Source organism: Setaria viridis, chromosome 7 (assembly GCF_005286985.2).
Source record: "Setaria viridis chromosome 7, Setaria_viridis_v4.0, whole genome shotgun sequence".
NCBI lineage: Eukaryota > Viridiplantae > Streptophyta > Magnoliopsida > Poales > Poaceae > Setaria > Setaria viridis.
Genome location: NC_048269.2, coordinates 21,485,578 through 21,503,276, shown reverse-complemented (window position 1 = coordinate 21,503,276; position 17,699 = coordinate 21,485,578). Strand labels below are relative to the sequence as shown.

At 47.4% G+C, this 17,699-nt stretch overlaps 2 protein-coding genes across 3 annotated transcripts; both read left to right on the top strand.

Moving 5' to 3' along the window:
• Window positions 1-173: 173 nt before the first annotated feature.
• LOC117864348 (indole-3-glycerol phosphate synthase, chloroplastic) lies at window positions 174-3,888 on the top strand. The gene is made up of 10 exons (XM_034748415.2): window positions 174-488; window positions 584-859; window positions 949-1,125; window positions 1,655-1,729; window positions 1,830-1,874; window positions 1,977-2,141; window positions 2,246-2,324; window positions 2,628-2,710; window positions 3,255-3,323; window positions 3,424-3,888. Exons 1-10 carry the CDS (start codon window positions 291-293, stop codon window positions 3,517-3,519), a joined length of 1,263 nt encoding a protein of 420 aa, XP_034604306.1. The 5' UTR covers window positions 174-290; the 3' UTR covers window positions 3,520-3,888.
• A 301-nt stretch (window positions 3,889-4,189) lies between these two features.
• Window positions 4,190-9,430, top strand: LOC117864345 (poly(A)-specific ribonuclease PARN). 2 transcript variants are annotated; one of them, XM_034748412.2, is made up of 8 exons: window positions 4,190-4,617; window positions 5,393-5,520; window positions 5,719-6,041; window positions 6,766-6,879; window positions 7,139-7,265; window positions 7,482-7,746; window positions 7,926-8,746; window positions 9,180-9,430. In XM_034748412.2, the coding sequence occupies exons 1-7, from the start codon at window positions 4,256-4,258 to the stop codon at window positions 8,698-8,700; spliced, it is 2,094 nt and encodes a 697-aa protein (XP_034604303.1). In that variant the 5' UTR covers window positions 4,190-4,255; the 3' UTR covers window positions 8,701-8,746; window positions 9,180-9,430. The 2 variants fall into 2 exon arrangements, with proteins under 2 accessions (XP_034604303.1, XP_034604302.1); XM_034748411.2 differs by lacking the exon at window positions 9,180-9,430 and having other exon boundaries at window positions 7,926-8,914.
• The last annotated feature ends 8,269 nt before the right edge of the window (window positions 9,431-17,699 follow it).

Genomic DNA, 17,699 nt, shown 5'->3' with positions numbered 1-17,699 from the left:
GGAATTTCCAGGTTACTACGAAATTGGTGCCGTTCCTTGTGTAATTTCTGTGAGTTGCCGCTTTCATAAGCTCCTGACTGACTGCTTTTTAACCAGTTTCAGACTTTCAGTGGTATTTTTGCAGCTAGAGGGTAGAGAGTCACCTGTTGTGTCTTCTGTTGCGCAACCGGCAGCCCAGTGACTGGCGCCAGCAGTGAAGTTGCAGTAGGAGGAGCGCAGGCGTACAATGCCTAACGGCTAACGTCCACCCCAATCCAATCAGCACCCCTCTCTGCTCGGCGGCGCCTCAAATGGAAGCACTCGCTATCGGATCCGCGCCTCCCCGGCCGGGCCCCCCTGCCCCGACCTGCTACTCCCACCTCCGCCGCCCCAGAACCTTCGCCGCCAGCGCAGCCGCGCGCCGCCCCCTCGTCGCGGCTCACATGGACGCCGCCGCCTCCGGTGGCCGCCCGAGCCCCGCCCCTCCCCGCTGCACCCGCGCCGAGACGGTCAGCTTCCCCGTGCCCGCAGCTCTCGAGCTCGGTTCGCTCCCCCAAAATTGCGAGTCGTGAGGTCCGTGTGGGTGTGTCGTGTTGTCGTGCAGGATTCGGAGGTGGGCGAGGTCGCGACGACGACGAGCTCGCACGCCGAGGCGGTGGTCGCCACGGAGGAAGGGGACAGCGGGAGCCCCGTGGAGGACGCCGCCGCTGCCGGGGCCTCCATCGAGGGCGTCGACGGGATAAGGATCCGGCGGCGGCCCGTGACGGGGCCCGCGGTGCACTACGTCGGCCCGTTCCAGTTCCGCCTCGAGAACGAGGGGAACACGCCGCGGAACATCCTCGAGAAGATCGTCTGGGACAAGGACGTCGAGGTTTCGCAGGCGAGTCCGTGAGATGTCCCTGTGCTATGCGCATGCCAGTGCCTGCCTTAACCTGTGCTCACGTTTTGTGATGTGCTTGCGCTGGGCAGATGAAGGAGAGGAGGCCCCTGTACATGTTGAAGGGGCCGCTGGAGGCTGCTCCGCCGGCGAGGGACTTCGTTGGGGCGCTCAAGGCGTCGTATGATCGGACTGGCTTGCCTGCTCTTATTGCAGAGGTCAAGAAGGCTTCACCAAGCCGGGGTGTTCTTAGGGAGGACTTTGATCCGGTGAGTTCTGGGTATGGCTAAATTTTTCCGTGTGGATTTCCAATCATTGCATTTGTGCTATCAAAATTTATCCATTTGTTATATGTGCATTATAATCCTTGTGTAAGTGTAACTACCATTTCAGTGATAATTTGTCCTGGGCACTCATTTGTGGAAACCTTAGTAAAATGAATCTGATAATTGACTGAACTGATTATCGGCAGTGACACAAACAAGTCGTGATTAGTAATTACTAATTAGTTGTCACAGAACAATACAGAAAACTATGAGTATGGCAGGACGCCTGTCCTTAACATAACAGATGTGCTCGCAAGCCTACAAGAGATGCAAGGGATTAGAATAACCAACTTTTGAAGTTTTATTATATGGATACTGTGAAATAAGTGAATAGAGGTCATCTGGTTGACATTGTTTTTTATGTGATAGGTTTTATTTGTTGGCTTTCTGAAATCTGAATGAACACATGATTTTGTATTGAAACCAACCAGCATCTTTTGCCATGTAATAATGCTTGTTGGGGCATAAACAGGTTCAGGTCGCTCAGGCATATGAGAAAAACGGGGCAGCATGCCTTAGTGTTCTTACAGATAAAAAATACTTTCAGGTCATTAATTTCTTCACCTTGAGAATTTGATCTAATTTCTATTGACCATTATAAAGTTATATGTCCTGAAGACACTTGTTTTCCTTTAATACGTAATCAGGGAAGTTTTGACAACTTGGCAGCTATACGCAATGCTGGAGTCCAGGTGCTATGTCCATATTGCATTCATACATTCCAGAAGTCAATGATGTTCAGACAGGGTACTTCAAGTGCATGAATAGCTGAAGTTCTGTATTACTCAATGCAGTGCCCTCTTCTGTGCAAAGAGTTCATTGTTGATGCTTGGCAACTTTACTATGCACGGTCCAAGGGTGCAGATGCTGTTCTTCTAATTGCTGCTGTATTACCTGACCTTGATATCAAGTACATGTTGAAAATTTGCAAAATACTTGGGATGGCTGCTTTAGTTGAGGTTGAGTTTTTCTTGTGATATATTTTACATGTTGTTTCAACTGCCACCACTTGTTGCTGTCAAGTCATTTGATTTAGTGATTCAACTGGACTGTGTTACTGAAGGTTCATGATGAAAGGGAAATGGACCGTGTTTTAGGGATTGATGGTGTACAGCTCATAGGCATCAATAACCGTAATCTTGGTATGTTGTTTTTATTAATTTTTACACCAAATTCAATTCCTAGCTATTTTATTGCCTGAAAGCTTGCATTTCATATGTCACCATAATATGAAGATTCAGTTGCATGGTAGAGAAGTGATTGGGGGGAACATACAGTTAATCTAGACTATTTCAGTGCTTGCTGTAAAATTCACAACTAAAGCATAACATGATAATGTGGTCACTGTGAGAAAAGGTTATTATACACATTATATCTACCGTAATTCTCCATATCATGTTATTAATTATTAGGTTGAATAAGTCTGAGGACATTTCCTTTTCCAGAGACATTTGAAGTTGATATTTCAAACACCAAAAAACTTCTGGAGGGTGAACGAGGAAAGATGATAGCTCAGAAGGATATAATTGTAAGTATTTTCTTTGACATAATTCTTGTGAAAAGCAAAAAAGAAAAATAAAGCCTGCTTCCTCTTCCACTTGCTACGACTAGTTTTTCCTGCGCAGCTATGCCTCTTACTATATGCAACTATTCACAAATCACACTTTCATATACTTGAAGAATATGTAAGGTATACTTTATTGTCAAGATTCTTATACAATTAGATAGGATGAATCACTGATCTACAATGTGCAAACCTTGCATTGCAAATATTCGACAAGTAACTATGTTTTACTTGGTAAATTTTAACATCAGTAGCTACTATTGGGACATCAATTCTTTATTTCCTCATTGTTATTGTGATCTAAAATTACCTGACTATATAGCATGTCGCACTATGCTGTGAATCAGGTATATGTACCTTCACTTCAAACTGTAACTCATTGATGCCATTACACCTATACTGGCATCAATATCCAGCAGCTATGAAAATAACTGCACCATGCCACACACTTGACTGTGCATAGGAAGTAGTACTTCATCGAGCATTCATGTTCTTTTCTATGTTTCAGGTTGTAGGAGAATCTGGACTGTTCACCCCTGATCACATTTCGTTCGTTCAAAATGCCGGGGGCAAAGCGGTAAGTCATCAGCCACGAGACCTGAACTCCTGGCTCATATGACAAATTCGCGTTCATTTGCTTATTTGTGGAGCTGACGACTCAGGTGTGTTCGCTGTAGGTTCTCGTCGGGGAGTCCCTCATCAAGCAGGAAGATCCAGGAAAAGCAATCGCTGGGCTTTTCGGCAAAGATATTTCTAACGCTGGTGCTGCCTGAAGAAGCTGAAGGGCCGGTCAAAATAAGCGAGAAACTCAGTGCTGGTCACATCATTTTGTATAGCTTCGGAAAGATGACGCCTTCGGGGCTTGTTTGGATAACATCAACCCTTCCAATAAGTATGGATTTGAGTGAAAAATAAACTAATTTTCATGTTAATTCCTCCCAATATGTATGGATTGGAGCCTTGGAGGGATGTCATGTATCCAAAGTTCCAAACAAGGCCTCGGAGGGTTTTGGTAGGTGGTTTTGTTTATCTGACCTGATCAGAGACTTTTCTATACTGCAGTCTTTTTGTGAACTAACCTTCTCGAACAAATGGATACATGATTCTAGTGCACAAAGATATATTCGAACGAGTTGGACGTATGAGAGCAGCTTGATTTTGCCTAAACTTGATCAGAATTAATGATGGTCTTATACTACCATTTTTTTCCGAGTATTATACTACCATTTATGTTCGTCCTTGTCGTCTTGTTTGGAGCATGGAAATTTAAACTTCATCCAGTAAGAACGTAAGGATTTGGTGGAGTAAACCTTTTGAAAATGAAATATTCTGTAAATTACGGCGAAAATTTGTCTACGATACACACAGCCCAAAAAGCTCGCCTTCGTTCATGACATTTTCGATATATGGGCCATATGCCTACGGGTTACAGTCCACCTAGACTCAAGCCCAACGATCCAACCCCCCGCCGCCTGCCTCCTCCACCCCCGTCCTCCAGCGACGGCGGCCATGCAGGGCTGCCTCCGCCGCCTCCTCCGCGCGCCGCCGCCCAGGGCCCTACTCTCCCGCGCGCTCTCATCCTCGCCGCCTCCGGGAGGCGGCAGCGGGGTGGCGGTGAAGCAGGTGACGCGGGGGAACCTGGCGGAGGCGCTGGAGGAGCTGCGGGGGCGCGTGCGGGAGGCCACGTTCGTGGGGCTCGACCTGGAGATGAGCGGTGTCACGAGTGCTCCCTGGAGGGACACCTTCGAGCTCGACCGCGACGATGTGCGGTACCTCAAGCTCCGCGACTCCGCGGAGCGGTTCGCCGCCCTGCAGCTCGGCGTCTGTCCCTTCCGATGGGACCCCGCCAAATCCGCCTTCGTCGCCTATCCGTCCGTGCCGCTCTGTCTCTCCCAAATCTCCTTTCAGTTCTAGTAATCCACCCATAGTTGAGGATCCGCGTATAGTGAGCTGAATATCTGATTGGTTTTGCGGTTTGCGACTAGCAGATTTGTCTGCTTCAGGCAACAACATTTTGGCCTTGTTTGCTGTAGAAAGTTTCGTAGTGATACTTCGAAGGTGGAGAAGTCGCATTGAGGTTCTTTTGTTTTGAGCTGTTATTAGCAAAACAGCCAGTATTACCCATTGGCCATTGATCCTAATAATAACTGCTTACTGTGCTTTGTGCAATGTTCTGCTATGATTAGCTCATATTGAGATAGCAATAATGGAGATTTGAGCACCTAAGGAAAATGCTGATCAAGAATGGTTCGTGAACATGTACCTTGCAAAAAATTCCAATATGACAAAATAGGTTGCAATGACACTGCAGAACCTGTGTGCTACCTGCTAGTGCCAAGCACCATGCGTGTACACGGACGCTGCTCTGGCACACAGCCAGTTGTGGCAGATTAACCCCCACTTTGGAAAATGATTTTAGCTTCAGAGATGTGGAGGGCAGAGCCAGACACATGTCCAACACTACCCAGGCCCAATATAGAATCTTCTGTATGTATGTCTATATCTGTCTTAGTTGTGAGGGTTTGCACCTTTGCAGCGTGTGTAGTTGTTGGCTTATTGCTGATTGTTAATTGTTGATTGCTTGACCACTTACTAATCAGCTCTGTAGCTGATGTTTTTTCAGGACTAACCTTTTCTTCTTGGCAGGCATAACTTCTTTATCTTCCCTCGCAAAGAGCTTAGTGATTGTTCATCTCATGAGTTTCTTTGTCAGACAACTTCAATTGACTTCCTAGCAAAGTACCAGTTTGATTTCAACACATGCTTCCGTGAAGGTGCTTTCTCTTACCTATAATACTTGGTTGAGCTGTTACTTTATGCATTTTCTCTGTCAATTAAGATTGCAAGACGTGCCTATCACACATAGCTTATTTTATAGTTCTTCATTGTCTAGTACATAACAGACAAGACCATGCTCCATGCATGTTTTTCCCTGAGGTACTTGTTCATTTACAATATTTGGTTAATCTCAGGAATATCTTATTTATCCAGAGCACAAGAGGAAGAAGCACTACAGAAATTAAATTTTTTTCATCAAGATCGACCATTTTCATCTTCCGCCACTTCCGAAGGGGATGGAGATATGCCTTTAAAGAGGACGGCTGATATTCTTTTCACTGAAAGGATGAAAATGAACTTCAAGGTATGGCGTGATGTGATAATCAGCCAGCCCGATAGCCATTTGTCAGGAAACATTAAATGCACCGCAGGACAATTCCAGACAGCTTTCTTCAAAATGCGGCCAGCTGTTATACTTAATGGGTTCTCATCACATCAGTTGCAGCTAATTCAACAGGTATTACTTAACTTGGAACTTAGCAATAGCTGGGCAGCTAAGTTGTTAAAAAAGATACTGCATTTGTTCATGAGGTATATCTTTGTTTCAAAAGTTCTGAATAGTGTTCTTATGTGATCCTCCTTTTTATTGCTTATTTGATGTATTATACTTACACGCACATATGATGAAAAAAGAAGAAGATGACCACATGCCCCTACTAAATTGTCTCTTTGTACCTCATTGAATTGTTCAATTTATTTTGTGTTCTAAAGCACTCAAATTGACCAATGGCCAAAGAAGTCGATTCCCATAACTTGTATAATGTAGCACGCAGGAAGCTCAGTTAATTAAGGGTGTGGATGTACACCAAACCACCCAGGTTCAAGTCCTCATCGAGGTGTATTTGGGTGCTTATTTTCTTCATAATATAATATAAAGCCTCCTAGTTCTTCCTAGGTTGTTCTAGTTCTAGTTTTTCTACATTCAATGTGTGTTGGGAAACTCATAGAATGGCTACTTTGCACTCCTAAAACATCAAAGGGAAGCATTGATCCTTATAACATACTTCTTATCAAACATGTTCTGGTTGTTGTCATTTTATTTACAGTCATTGGTTTAGATTTAGGGTATCTTAGTACTATTGTGTTTTTGGCTGCATATTAGGCAGTGTGCGGCAAAATTATAACGTTTCTTGGTACACTCTATATCGGTTTCTGCTCATATAGCATGCTTGTCTGTGCAGGTTTTGAGAAAAAACTTTAGGGATCTTGTTTATGTCTGTACATTTGGTGAGGATGACACATCTGAAAAGAGAGTAGTTTATTCAGACACCGATGAGGATAAAATATTGCTGATGGTAAGAGAAATAACTTATTTTTATTTGGAATGGCACATGATTTATTACTTTTATGATCTATACTGAGCCTATTTCAAGCTGGAGGTCATCTATTTGACTTTAAGTTCAAATGATGCCATCCAGCTTTTGGAATTTGCTCCTATCCTTTCCATTTGGTTTTTAACTGAAAAGGTTCAATCTACCGGTATCGCTATATTTACGATCATTGTTCCACTAATTTAAGCAATAGATAGTGATATATGTTTCTACTTCAATGCAGAAAGATGTGCACGAAGATCTACTGAAAAGCAGGGAAGCAAGAGTCAAATCAGCAATAGGAATCCGCCATGTCATTGACCTTCTTTCATCGGAAAGGAAGTTGATTGTTGGCCATAGTTGTTTCCTAGGTATGTTCTCATTTGTCCTTACGAATAATTTATGAGAAGTAACCCCTCAGTTCACACATGGTGAGATTCCCCATGCACTGCAGTAATGATTTCCTGTCATGGGAATTTCTGCTCAGATGTGCTTGGGAATTTGGACCAATCGATACCAATTGAATTGCTGATTTCTCTAGCACTAATTCTCGTGCTTCTTCTCAAAATTTTGTTGTGTTTAAACAGATATTGCCCAAGTGTACAGCAAGTTTGTTGGTCCTCTTCCTTCATCTATCAAGGAATTTGCCTTAAGCATCCACAAAATTTTCCCACACATCGCAGATACCAGGCATCTTATGAATGTCAATCAAGCAGTTCAGAAACTGATGAAGCAGAAAAGCAAATCACTGTCTTCAGCTTTCTCATTGTTGTGCCCTTCATCTCATTCATATGCTGAGAAGCCATCCAGTCTATCTCCTGTGAGAATTGAAGTTGGAGGAGATGAAACAACGTATGGTTTGTTCTGGATCCTTGATATTTGATGCACCTAAATTCTTCTGATAATATTTACTATGCTTATGTGGTTACGCCCAAAACTTCTTTGGCATGTACAGAGAACATGGCCACGAGTAGTTGGTTTTACACAAATTGACATATTGATACTTCTTTTGTCTGCCTGCTATCCTGCAGGTCTTCTTGCTTCGTTTCAGGTGCTAAGCATGAAGCAGGGTATGATGCATACATGACTGGATGTGTTTTTGCACAGTTGTGCGCTTATCTTGATGTCAAATTTGAGCAGCTCTCACCTCAGGATAACCTAGCCACAAACAATAAGCTGCAGAAACACATCAATCTTTTGTCCCCAAGCTGGAACAGCGGAACAGTTCTTGATTTAAGCAGTGGCCAGGAGAGACCAGATCCAGGTTATATGAGAAGGTATCCTGCTGCTGTGTATGATAACATTGTTCTCATCTGGGGATTCATGTCTAAGGTCAGACCAAAGGAAATTAAGGATTGCATCTGCAAAGTGTTTGGTTCAGGATCCATCAAGACCGTCTTCTCCATCGATTCCACTGCTGCCCTTGTGCAGTTTAAAAAACAAAAGACTGTAAATGAATTCTTGGATTTGAAGGCTCTTTTAGAGAAGACGGATAGTGCTATCTCAATTCTACACCCCTTGTCAACTATATTAGAAGGAGGCCAAACACGAGCCGTGAAATATGATACCTACAGAGACATCTGCAGCTCTTCTGAATTAAAGTATCTTTTTGCTGATCAAGCTGAAGCATTTTGTGCAACTTCAAAGAATCAGCTCCAAGAAAATGTTGATCACAGTCTTATATCTGGTGTGCACCAGAGTATTGTTGATGGCACAGTGCTCACCTCTGTAAATAAGGGAGATGGAACAAAATCCGGTTCTATGAATGAAGACGATGCTGCCATACTTGCCAGCAGCATATCTTAGATGACGAATGAGAAGCTAATGACTGCTATCGACCTTTTTCCCACAGGTTTTTAGCCTTTTGCCTTTTTATTTGTGGCTTATTGTCCTAGGTCTAGTAGGGAATGTTTTACCAATGTCTTTTGGCACGGTGCCATCCCTCAAGCATTGAACTACAGAATAACTCCATACTTATGCAGGGAAGCCAATTTGCAAGAATGATTAGTGCATTCTTCCATCCTCTTTTATGCTCGGAAGTCCTGAATTTTAACCCTGTAACCACTTAGTTTAAGTAATGGATGTGTAAACTTTTATTCTTAGTAGTAGGACAAAAAATTCTGCACGATGCACGACACGGACAAAATCACTCCCTCCATTCCAAATTGTAGATCGTTTTGTATGTTAGAAAAGCTAAAACGACCTACAATTCTAAAACGACCTACAATAATTTGGAACGAGTACAAAATACTAAACCCTATCTGTCTGGCTCTCTCATTGAACAGGACGTGGGGGATGTTAATTCTACGGACACCGCATTCCACTTGTCTATCTGGGACTTCCGGTCAAACCCAAAGTAACACTAGACTATGCAAACCTCCATTTTGTTTTTTTTTAAAAACACAGTACATAAATACATGCGCAAGCATGTATTAGAGCAATTGAGCACTCAGACTCAGGTGGGAATGTTCTATGTTCTTAGAACCTCTTCAGCTGACTATCAATAATGATCCCCAATAAGTTGCTATATTTTCAATACCTCTCTCCATATATTTTATTTCCTTTCATTTCTCTTCCCTTTGCATAATGTACATTTTATTTTAACTCCATTTTCATCACACTATAATAATTCAAACTTTTTATGAGAGCATGTGGATTGTCTTCATAATCATCTTCAAAGCACTATGGCCAAATTCCCTAGCTACATTTCCATTCTTTTTGAATTGTGTGTGATTTTTTTTGAACCAACGGGCACCAGAAAGAAATAAAAGAGTTATTCTCGTTGTACAAGATACGCTAAATCTTTGGCTCCTGCTAGGCCCCAAGCTGCCGCCTCACTTTTGATTTTGTCCATTAGTCCTGGTGCCAACATTTCTCGCTGTCTAAAAACTCTCGCATTTCGCTCGTTCCAGACCTCCCAAATTACCAGTATTGTTCTAATCGCTTTACGGGGAACATGGTCGCTCGAAGTGATATTGGCCCACCACTGCAGCATGTCTTCACTGAGCCTCCAAAATTGAGGGTGTAGAGTAGGTTGCGCCGTCCAGGATGCTATGAGGCTCCATAATCTCCTTGTATATCGGCATTTTGCCATAAGGTGGAGAGCCGTCTTATGAGCATTCCGGCATAAAGGGCACGAAGGGTTGTGTGCCCATCCTCGATGTTGCAGGGCATCCCAGTAAAAATCACGGGTCCTTGCAGGTGGACCCACCATGACGGTTGAGAAGTGATCATGAATGAATTGCTGTTTGTCTTGGTGTGATATAGCCCAGCCTATGCCTTTTCGCAGTCGTTGAATGAAATTCTTCCTCCTTGAGTTCATCTTGAGGTGGAAGAATTTGGTGTTAGTGTCACCTTCTCGTAAGTATGTGACTCTTGAGCTTTGTCGTTTCCTCACCTTTTCTATCACCGCCTAGCCAAGAATGCGCTTTTTGAGCTTACTCCGCAAGCTGTGCTCCGGCTCAGTAAGCTCTCTATTTTCTTGAGCAATGTCCAATCGCAGGATGACTTCTTGGGCCATGTGTATCTTGAGTTTGGCATTAGAGATTAATGATTTGCTCCACGTCCTCTTAGCTTTTTCTGTCATGTGAAGCTTGTGCCCAATCTTGTGGAAAGGTTCCGTATGCATGGTTGGTTGAGACCAGGCGCTAGCTACAACCTCCTAGAAGTTTGGAAGTTTCGTCCAGAAGTTTTCGAACTTGAAAGGTGTAGGCTTGCGCAAGCCCTTCTGATGTGCTAACAAGAGTGGGCAATGGTCAGAGTGCGATGACGATAAAGCATGAAGAGAATGGTTCTCAAAAGCTAGGTCCCAGCTTTCATTGCAGAAGACACTGTCAAGGCGAACAAGGGTTGGGTGCCGCCTCTCATTGCTTCACGTGTATTTGCGATTCTGTAGGTGTATTTCCTTTAGCTGACAATAATTCAATGCAGCTCAGAATCTTCTCATCAGGCGCAGGTTGTTACAGTTATTTTGTCTCTTGCCTTGTAAATAATATTGAAGTCGCCTAAGATTAGCCACTTTGTACCCGCCTCTGGTTTGATGTGTTTGAGATGTTGTAAGAAAGCATCTTTTTCATGTCTTCTTGAAGGGCCGTAGACCGTAGTTAGAGCGAATGAGGCAGCCGCGTTTTGCTGCATGTGTACGGTCGCTGATACGGAGAAGCAGCCGAGCGTGATGTCCTGTAAGTCAACGATCGCATCATTCCAGAGGATTAGTATGCCGCCCCTGGTGTCGTTGGTGGGCTTGTAGGTGAAGATGTTAAGCCTATATGCTCCTAAGAAACGTGCAAGGTTGTTGTCAATGTTTTGAAGCTTGGTCTCTTGTAAACATGCGATGTGGTAGGTGTTTGCCGCAATGGTTTCGTGCACAGCAAGACATCTCGCTGCCATGTTCAGGCCTCGGACGTTCCAGGATGTCAAAGTTGTTGTGATTCATAACGAACGGCGGCAGCTCTCGGCGTGTAGTACCGTGGCATGACTCAGACATTGCCATCACGTGGATATCCCTAGGTTGAAGCTAGCGTGGCGGTGTAAGTTACCGAAGTCTCGACGGGCACCCGAAGGTGGAGGCCAGCAGGGTGCGGTAGGATTCATGCCTGAAGGTCGCAGCCAGCAGGGCGTTAGTGCAGAAAGTAAATGGAGTTCTTTGGTGCCCGAAGGTCGCAGCTAACAAGGCACCAGCGTAGGAAATAAACATGGTTCATCAGTTTGTAGGTACATATGAAGCTTCGTAGCTCACGAGGGGGGACAATCATGCATGTCCTGCATTGACGTCACCCTGCAGGTCTCCAATCTCATCTCCTGCATGCTGTAGCAGCGCCTCATTGATGTTGTCGACGTCATCATCGTCAAGGTCGAAGATTGCCGTCATCGCCGCCACTATCTGCTTCGGCAGCAGCCCTGATGAATTCTTGCAGAATCTCTTCAATTGGGCGAAGCTCGTCGGCGGAGAGCCCCAGCTTGCGACAGAGGTTCCGCTGGGCGCGCTGTACAGCCGGCTGGCATGGCTTCTTGGTGAGGCAAGCGCTTCTGCGTACCATCATCATGTCGAATGTGTGGCACTTCCGCTGAGTGCGCTGCAGCTTCGCGATGAGGGCTGCCGGCGTTGTGGTGGTGAACAAATCATCGACGATGACCATCCCTGCAGTTGGCTCGTCAGTAGGCCAGCCGACCTCTCGGTCAGCAAGCCGCGCATCTCCCTCCATGGACGAGGCCTACGCGGCTTGGTTCTGGGCCATCGAAAAGCCCAGAACTTTCATGGCCTGACCCAGCTCTACTACCGCATCCAGCCCGGTGGCCTCGGATGGGCCTGCACTGTGGCCTAAAGCACACTTCACCTGCTGGTGGTTCTCTCCCTCTTGCGCCGCCGTGCCACCAACCGTAATCGCCACCACGTCGGCAGCCATAGTCGTCACGCTGGTGAGCTTCTCTTGCTGGTGAAGGGTCGTCAATGCGCCGGCAACCATTGTCGCCACCGCACCGGCAGTCGTCGCACCGGCAGCAGCCGTCACCGCTGCATCTACAGCCATCGCACCGACAACCGTGCCGATAGTCGCTGCTACCACTATCTTCATTTGGTCCGGCACCGTTGGCGACACAGAGTCAGGATCCAAAAATGAACGTTGCGCCTGCTTCGATGACGAAAACAGGCTTGATGACGATTGTTGCCATTGAGTTCGCGCTGAGAAACTCGACGACCTTCCCTACCTGGTGCGCCAGCTATCGGTGTTTTAGACCGGCAACCCGCCTAGGGGGTACCCTAGGTGGTCTTATATGCACGGGAGGGCAGGGTTACAAGTCCTAGTCCTAGTCGAGTACAGGTATAGAGTTCTACTCGGTTTGTCCCGAGTAGTTTCCATTTACATACTTGACTAGTCCGAGTGGGATACGCCTATCCCCTTATCTTGATCATATCCGAGTACGTCCCTTAGTGGGTCGTACAGGGTCTACTCGTGGGCCTGAGGTGCATGCCCGACAACCTCTGCAATGGTCAACGTTGTTGCCATTTTGATCCTGGTGAATACGCGTGAAGTTGGGATTAGGCACTCACTCTTTTCCATCTCGGACCAGGCTCCATTCCTGGTGGCAAGGGAAGGCAGTGTTGGCGTTAGCGTGTTCACGATGCCGATCCTGCTGGCGAAACAGCAGGCCTTATTGACGTAGTCTATCGCATCGTGGAGCCAAGAGTAGGCCTTGTCACTAGGCCCAGCTTGAGCGGCATTCTTAAGCACTTGAGCCTACTTTCTGAAGATGGCTTGCAGCTCCCCCGCCAATTTGATCCTCAGTTCTGCATTGCACGGAAGCTCCAAGGTGTCACCTGGCGTTCCTTAGTGGACCGTCAGCTGCCACCCTTGAACTCGTTGTCGCGGCGGCATGGTGATCTCGTGCGCTCCCGACGAGCACTGTTGGCGTCGCGGCACGCCTAATACTTGTGACCGGCATCCGCACCCCGCCCAGGGTGATTGTAGTAGTCGTAGGAGTCATCGGAATCCCATCACCCTAGCCAGATGAAGGCATCTTCCCTACACGTGCGCCCTTCCGTGCGGCGCGACTCCTCCTTGTGGCTTGCGCCACGACCGCGTTCCACCACGTCGTGCCGTCGTTCCTCATCGCGTCGCTTGCTGCTCTCCAATGCGTCACGGTGTCGAATCTCCTCGCGTCGCCTGTCACGTTGCCCAGCGTCACGGCCGCGCTCATGATTGGCTGGTTCGTGCGGCAGCAGGGGAAGGCACACTGGGAACTTGGCTTGTGCATCCACCAGTGCGCCATCCACAAGACCATAGCGCCAGATGTAAGGCCGCTTGACCGGTTTGAAGGCTGCCGGGTTGGAGATCACCCCATGGAGATCATGCGCCGCCGCCGTGTAGTCTTCGACGAGGTCCACGTGTATGAAGACCTCGTAGCAGATGCCCTGTTGCCACCGATCCGACTGCTCTTGCATGACGGCGATGGTGGACCTGTCGGAGGGCCTGTGGGTGAACACGAGCCATACCCGTTTGGGTATGTCGCTCGAGTTGGCCGTCCAGGCCCACAGGTCGATGTGCCTCGTGTCCAGCGACTGCACCAAATTAGTGTTGATACACTGCAGAGCACACTATCAGTCGATGACGCGCTCCACCATGTCCGGCGTCCAGGCATGGCTGGGGATGCCGTCAAGGTAGATCCGCACGTGGTAGAAGATGCGCAGTCCAGCGCGTGCATGAGGCTCCGCCAACACCGCAGGCAGATGTCGATGCCATGGCATTAGAATCTTCCACGGCATCGCGCCTCGTTGCAGTTATCCCGCTTCTCAAACCAGATCAAGTATGGTTCCGGCTGATGGACGGTGACGTTGATGGTGCCTGCAGGTTCAACTCATCGAGTAGTAGGTCTTCAGTGTCTTGCGCCCTACGCCACGCAGCAAATGCATTGCCCACAGCACCAAAGTGCAGGCTTCCCAGTCGCGAACGTCTCGCTCGAGATCGAACAAGTTGGGGATGAAAAATGTCTCCTCGTCGGGGTGTGCGTGTGGGTCCCCAATCACCATGGGCACCACCCCCGAACGTAGGGAAGGAGGGGGCGAAGGCGGCGGTGGAGGCGACAGTGGTGGATTCCGCGGTGGAGGAGGCGGCGGTGGCGGTGGTGGTGGTGGCAGCGCATGGCTGGTGCATTGGCGAGGCTTCTGCTGGCGACACTCACGCTCCCGGTGGCCGGAACGGCGGCAACGGAAGCATCTGACGGGGTCGCGGCAAGCAGCAGCAAGATGGCCTTTTGCCAAACACTTGAAGCAGCAGCCGGTCGTGGCTCTGTTGAAGGCGTTGAGGGCCCTGGTTGTTGGTCGCCTTGAAGGTTGGCGTGCATCCCCGCGGTGGCTTGAATAGCGGTCATGTTGGTCATCACTTCATCGCAAGCTGGAGGCCTCGCCACGCGGAGGGCGCTTTCAGCGCCCCCTAGCTGGAGTCCAGCTGTAGCCTTGGTCAACATGCATGCCACGCCGGTACCCCCCTGCCTTGCTCCATCCTTGCGTCGTGGCCAGAGTAAATGTGCCCCTGCTGCATAGGGCGTCACAGAGGAGTAAATTCCTGCAGAGGTTGTTGCTGCCGTGCAGAGGAGCGAGCCGGTGGAGACTGACGCACCGGTGGGTGGTGGGCGGTGTAAATGCCACTGCAACGAATCCGACGGCAAACCCACCACGCTTGACGATGTCTGCGTAGGAAGGGGCGGATCCATCATGGTGGGCTCCGGATCTAGCGTGGCTGGTACCCAGTCCACCTCATCAGCAATAGGATGACCATGGCGGGGTGGCGGCGGCAGGGAGTCGCGGAAGGAGCTTTCTCAGGTGGAAAGGCACGACGACGACTGGTGCTGCTAGATCTGAGCGGGGGTTGGCTGGCTGGATGCTTGGCGGTGGAGGATCTTGAGCGTGGGGATGGTTGAGGCTTCGCCAGCTGGTTGCGGCGGCAGGGCGGCGGAGGGGGTGGAGAGGGGTCAGGGGGCCCCGGATGTTACTCTGAAATTATTATGGAACCCTCATTTTTTAGCCTTCTTGCGTCGTCCGAAGCGTGGATGATGGGTTTTCATGGCATTTGCAATCCGTCTCCTAAAAGGAGCTCTGCAAATCATGGGGGGACCTCTGCAAAGCAACCTTCCAAAAGCCTATTATGGCCGTGCTGCTTGTTTCAACAAACCACCACATGCCTTTAGCACACGTTCATGCCGCTAGTATGCTGCAATCAAACCCGCCGCTGTTTCGAAGTCACCATGGGTCTTGTTCGGCTGAACTTATAAGCCGGTTGAAAAGCTGAAACGGCTGATTTGTTGTGAAAGAAAAATACTGTTCGGTGGCTGATAAGCTGGCTGATAAGCTGAAGCGAACAGGCTGCACCATCGTTTAACGAGTCATCAAAAAACATCTGCACAAGCGAGCTCACTGCACCGAAAATCTATAAACAATTCCGTTGAACTGCACCACGCCTCACCATTTTGATCATACCAATCCAAAGAAAAAGAAACATTTGAGATCACCTTTGCACTAATTCCGTTGAACACCTTCAACTCATTGCCGGTTGGAACAGAGCGGGTGGACAGGGCAGGGATCGTGATGAGTGATGACCTTGTGGTGGCCTCGCCAAAGCTTGCAGTGGCCAAGCTAGACAGCAAGTGGGCACCGGTGGAGGTCGGGGCACCGCCGCACCGTAGGGCGCGGTCCGTGGTGGCATCATGGGGCGCGGTGGTAGAGGTTGGAGTCGACTGCGAGATATCGGACAAAAACTTGATGCATCAGAGAAAAAAAAGAGTGTGGAAGTTCCTTATTCTTATAAGCTGGCAGCATCGGATGGCAATAGATCCTATCGAATTCTACAAAATATATTTTTTTATAAGATTTGTTATATAGTGTATGCCAAGTGAATTTATTAATATTATTTTCAATACAACTTAAATTAAATAATATTTTGTCATAACTAAATCATTTAAAATTCATTTTTTTACCAATTATTATGTAGCATCATAGGATACTATAAGATTTCAAATAGCATCGAGTGAAACCTTTTGTAGAATCGGGTACGATAAAATTCAAGATACAAAGTGGGATCGATATCGTTCTAACTTGATAGGATCGTAGTACCCTAAGATTACAGTCATACGGATCGGAATCCTGATATCCTTGCTAAAACCTCCAATAATAATAGTTTTATACTGGAATGTGATATTCAACCCCACCCCTTGGAATTTTAAACATCTCATCCTTACTTTTTCTCTAGAGACGTATATACCAGCTGAGGAAAATGGATAGTGATCTGGGTGGAATTTTTGATGAAATAATGGGCATGGCCCATTCCATTTTCAAAAATTCCAAATAAATCTTAAAGACCCATGTGGGTATGAGCAAGTGGTTGGAGCGGTACAAACCTTTAATCCCACGTTGCTAGCTTAAATTAAATATGGAGGTTGTCTCCACTCCTCCAAGCTATGTGTGTGGGGAGTGAAGGAAAGATCCACACGCGCACGCTCGCTCGCCACGCCATGCCTCGCCGGCGTGGTTTCCTTTTGCCGTTTTATTTTTTGATTACTTGGTCTTTACTAATCGGTTTAGATCACGATCACGACGTGAGATAGTGGGCTCTCCTATATATATACGGCCTATCGGCCTCTACCAAAATACATCTAATCGAGCTAGGATTTTTGCCTCTTCTCGCTGCTGCGCCACCACCGTAGTCTACTCCATCCCAAGCGCCGGCGTGCACCGGCGAATGGGAGAGCAGGTCTTTGGAACCTCTCGCTCTTGTGATCCTGCACCGGGAGAGGGCGAATAAGATTTTTGGGAAGCGCTCCGCGCGACGGCTCAAGGTCTTCACCATGGCTCATCTTCCGTCCCAGTCCGGCGTTGCGGCGGCCCATCATCTTCAGCGTCGTCTACTGCGCTCCGTCCGCAACACCGTCGTCATTCCGTCAGCACCACTTGTCCGGCTGCACCCGCTAAGTACGTACGCCGTGATCCGATCTGTTATTTCAGCATGTTTTTTGAGATAATGAAGTTGTGCTTGATGTTACCTAGTATGTTAGAGAATTGCATGCTATGTTTTATTCATGTCATGATAAATCTGGTTCGGAAATTAATCAAGCAGTTGTCTAATTTTCCAATAATTTTCTGATTTTTAGCACATCAAAATGTCCAAATTCCAAATTGCACGAGTTTTGCAGCCAACGCCAGGCTTCTCTTGGTTGGGGACTTGGGAACTTGGGATGTGCCTAGCCCCCTAGCGTGATGAGTGATTGCGTGAAGCCGTGAACATGTTTACAGCTGTCACAAAGAGGAGGAGCGTCGC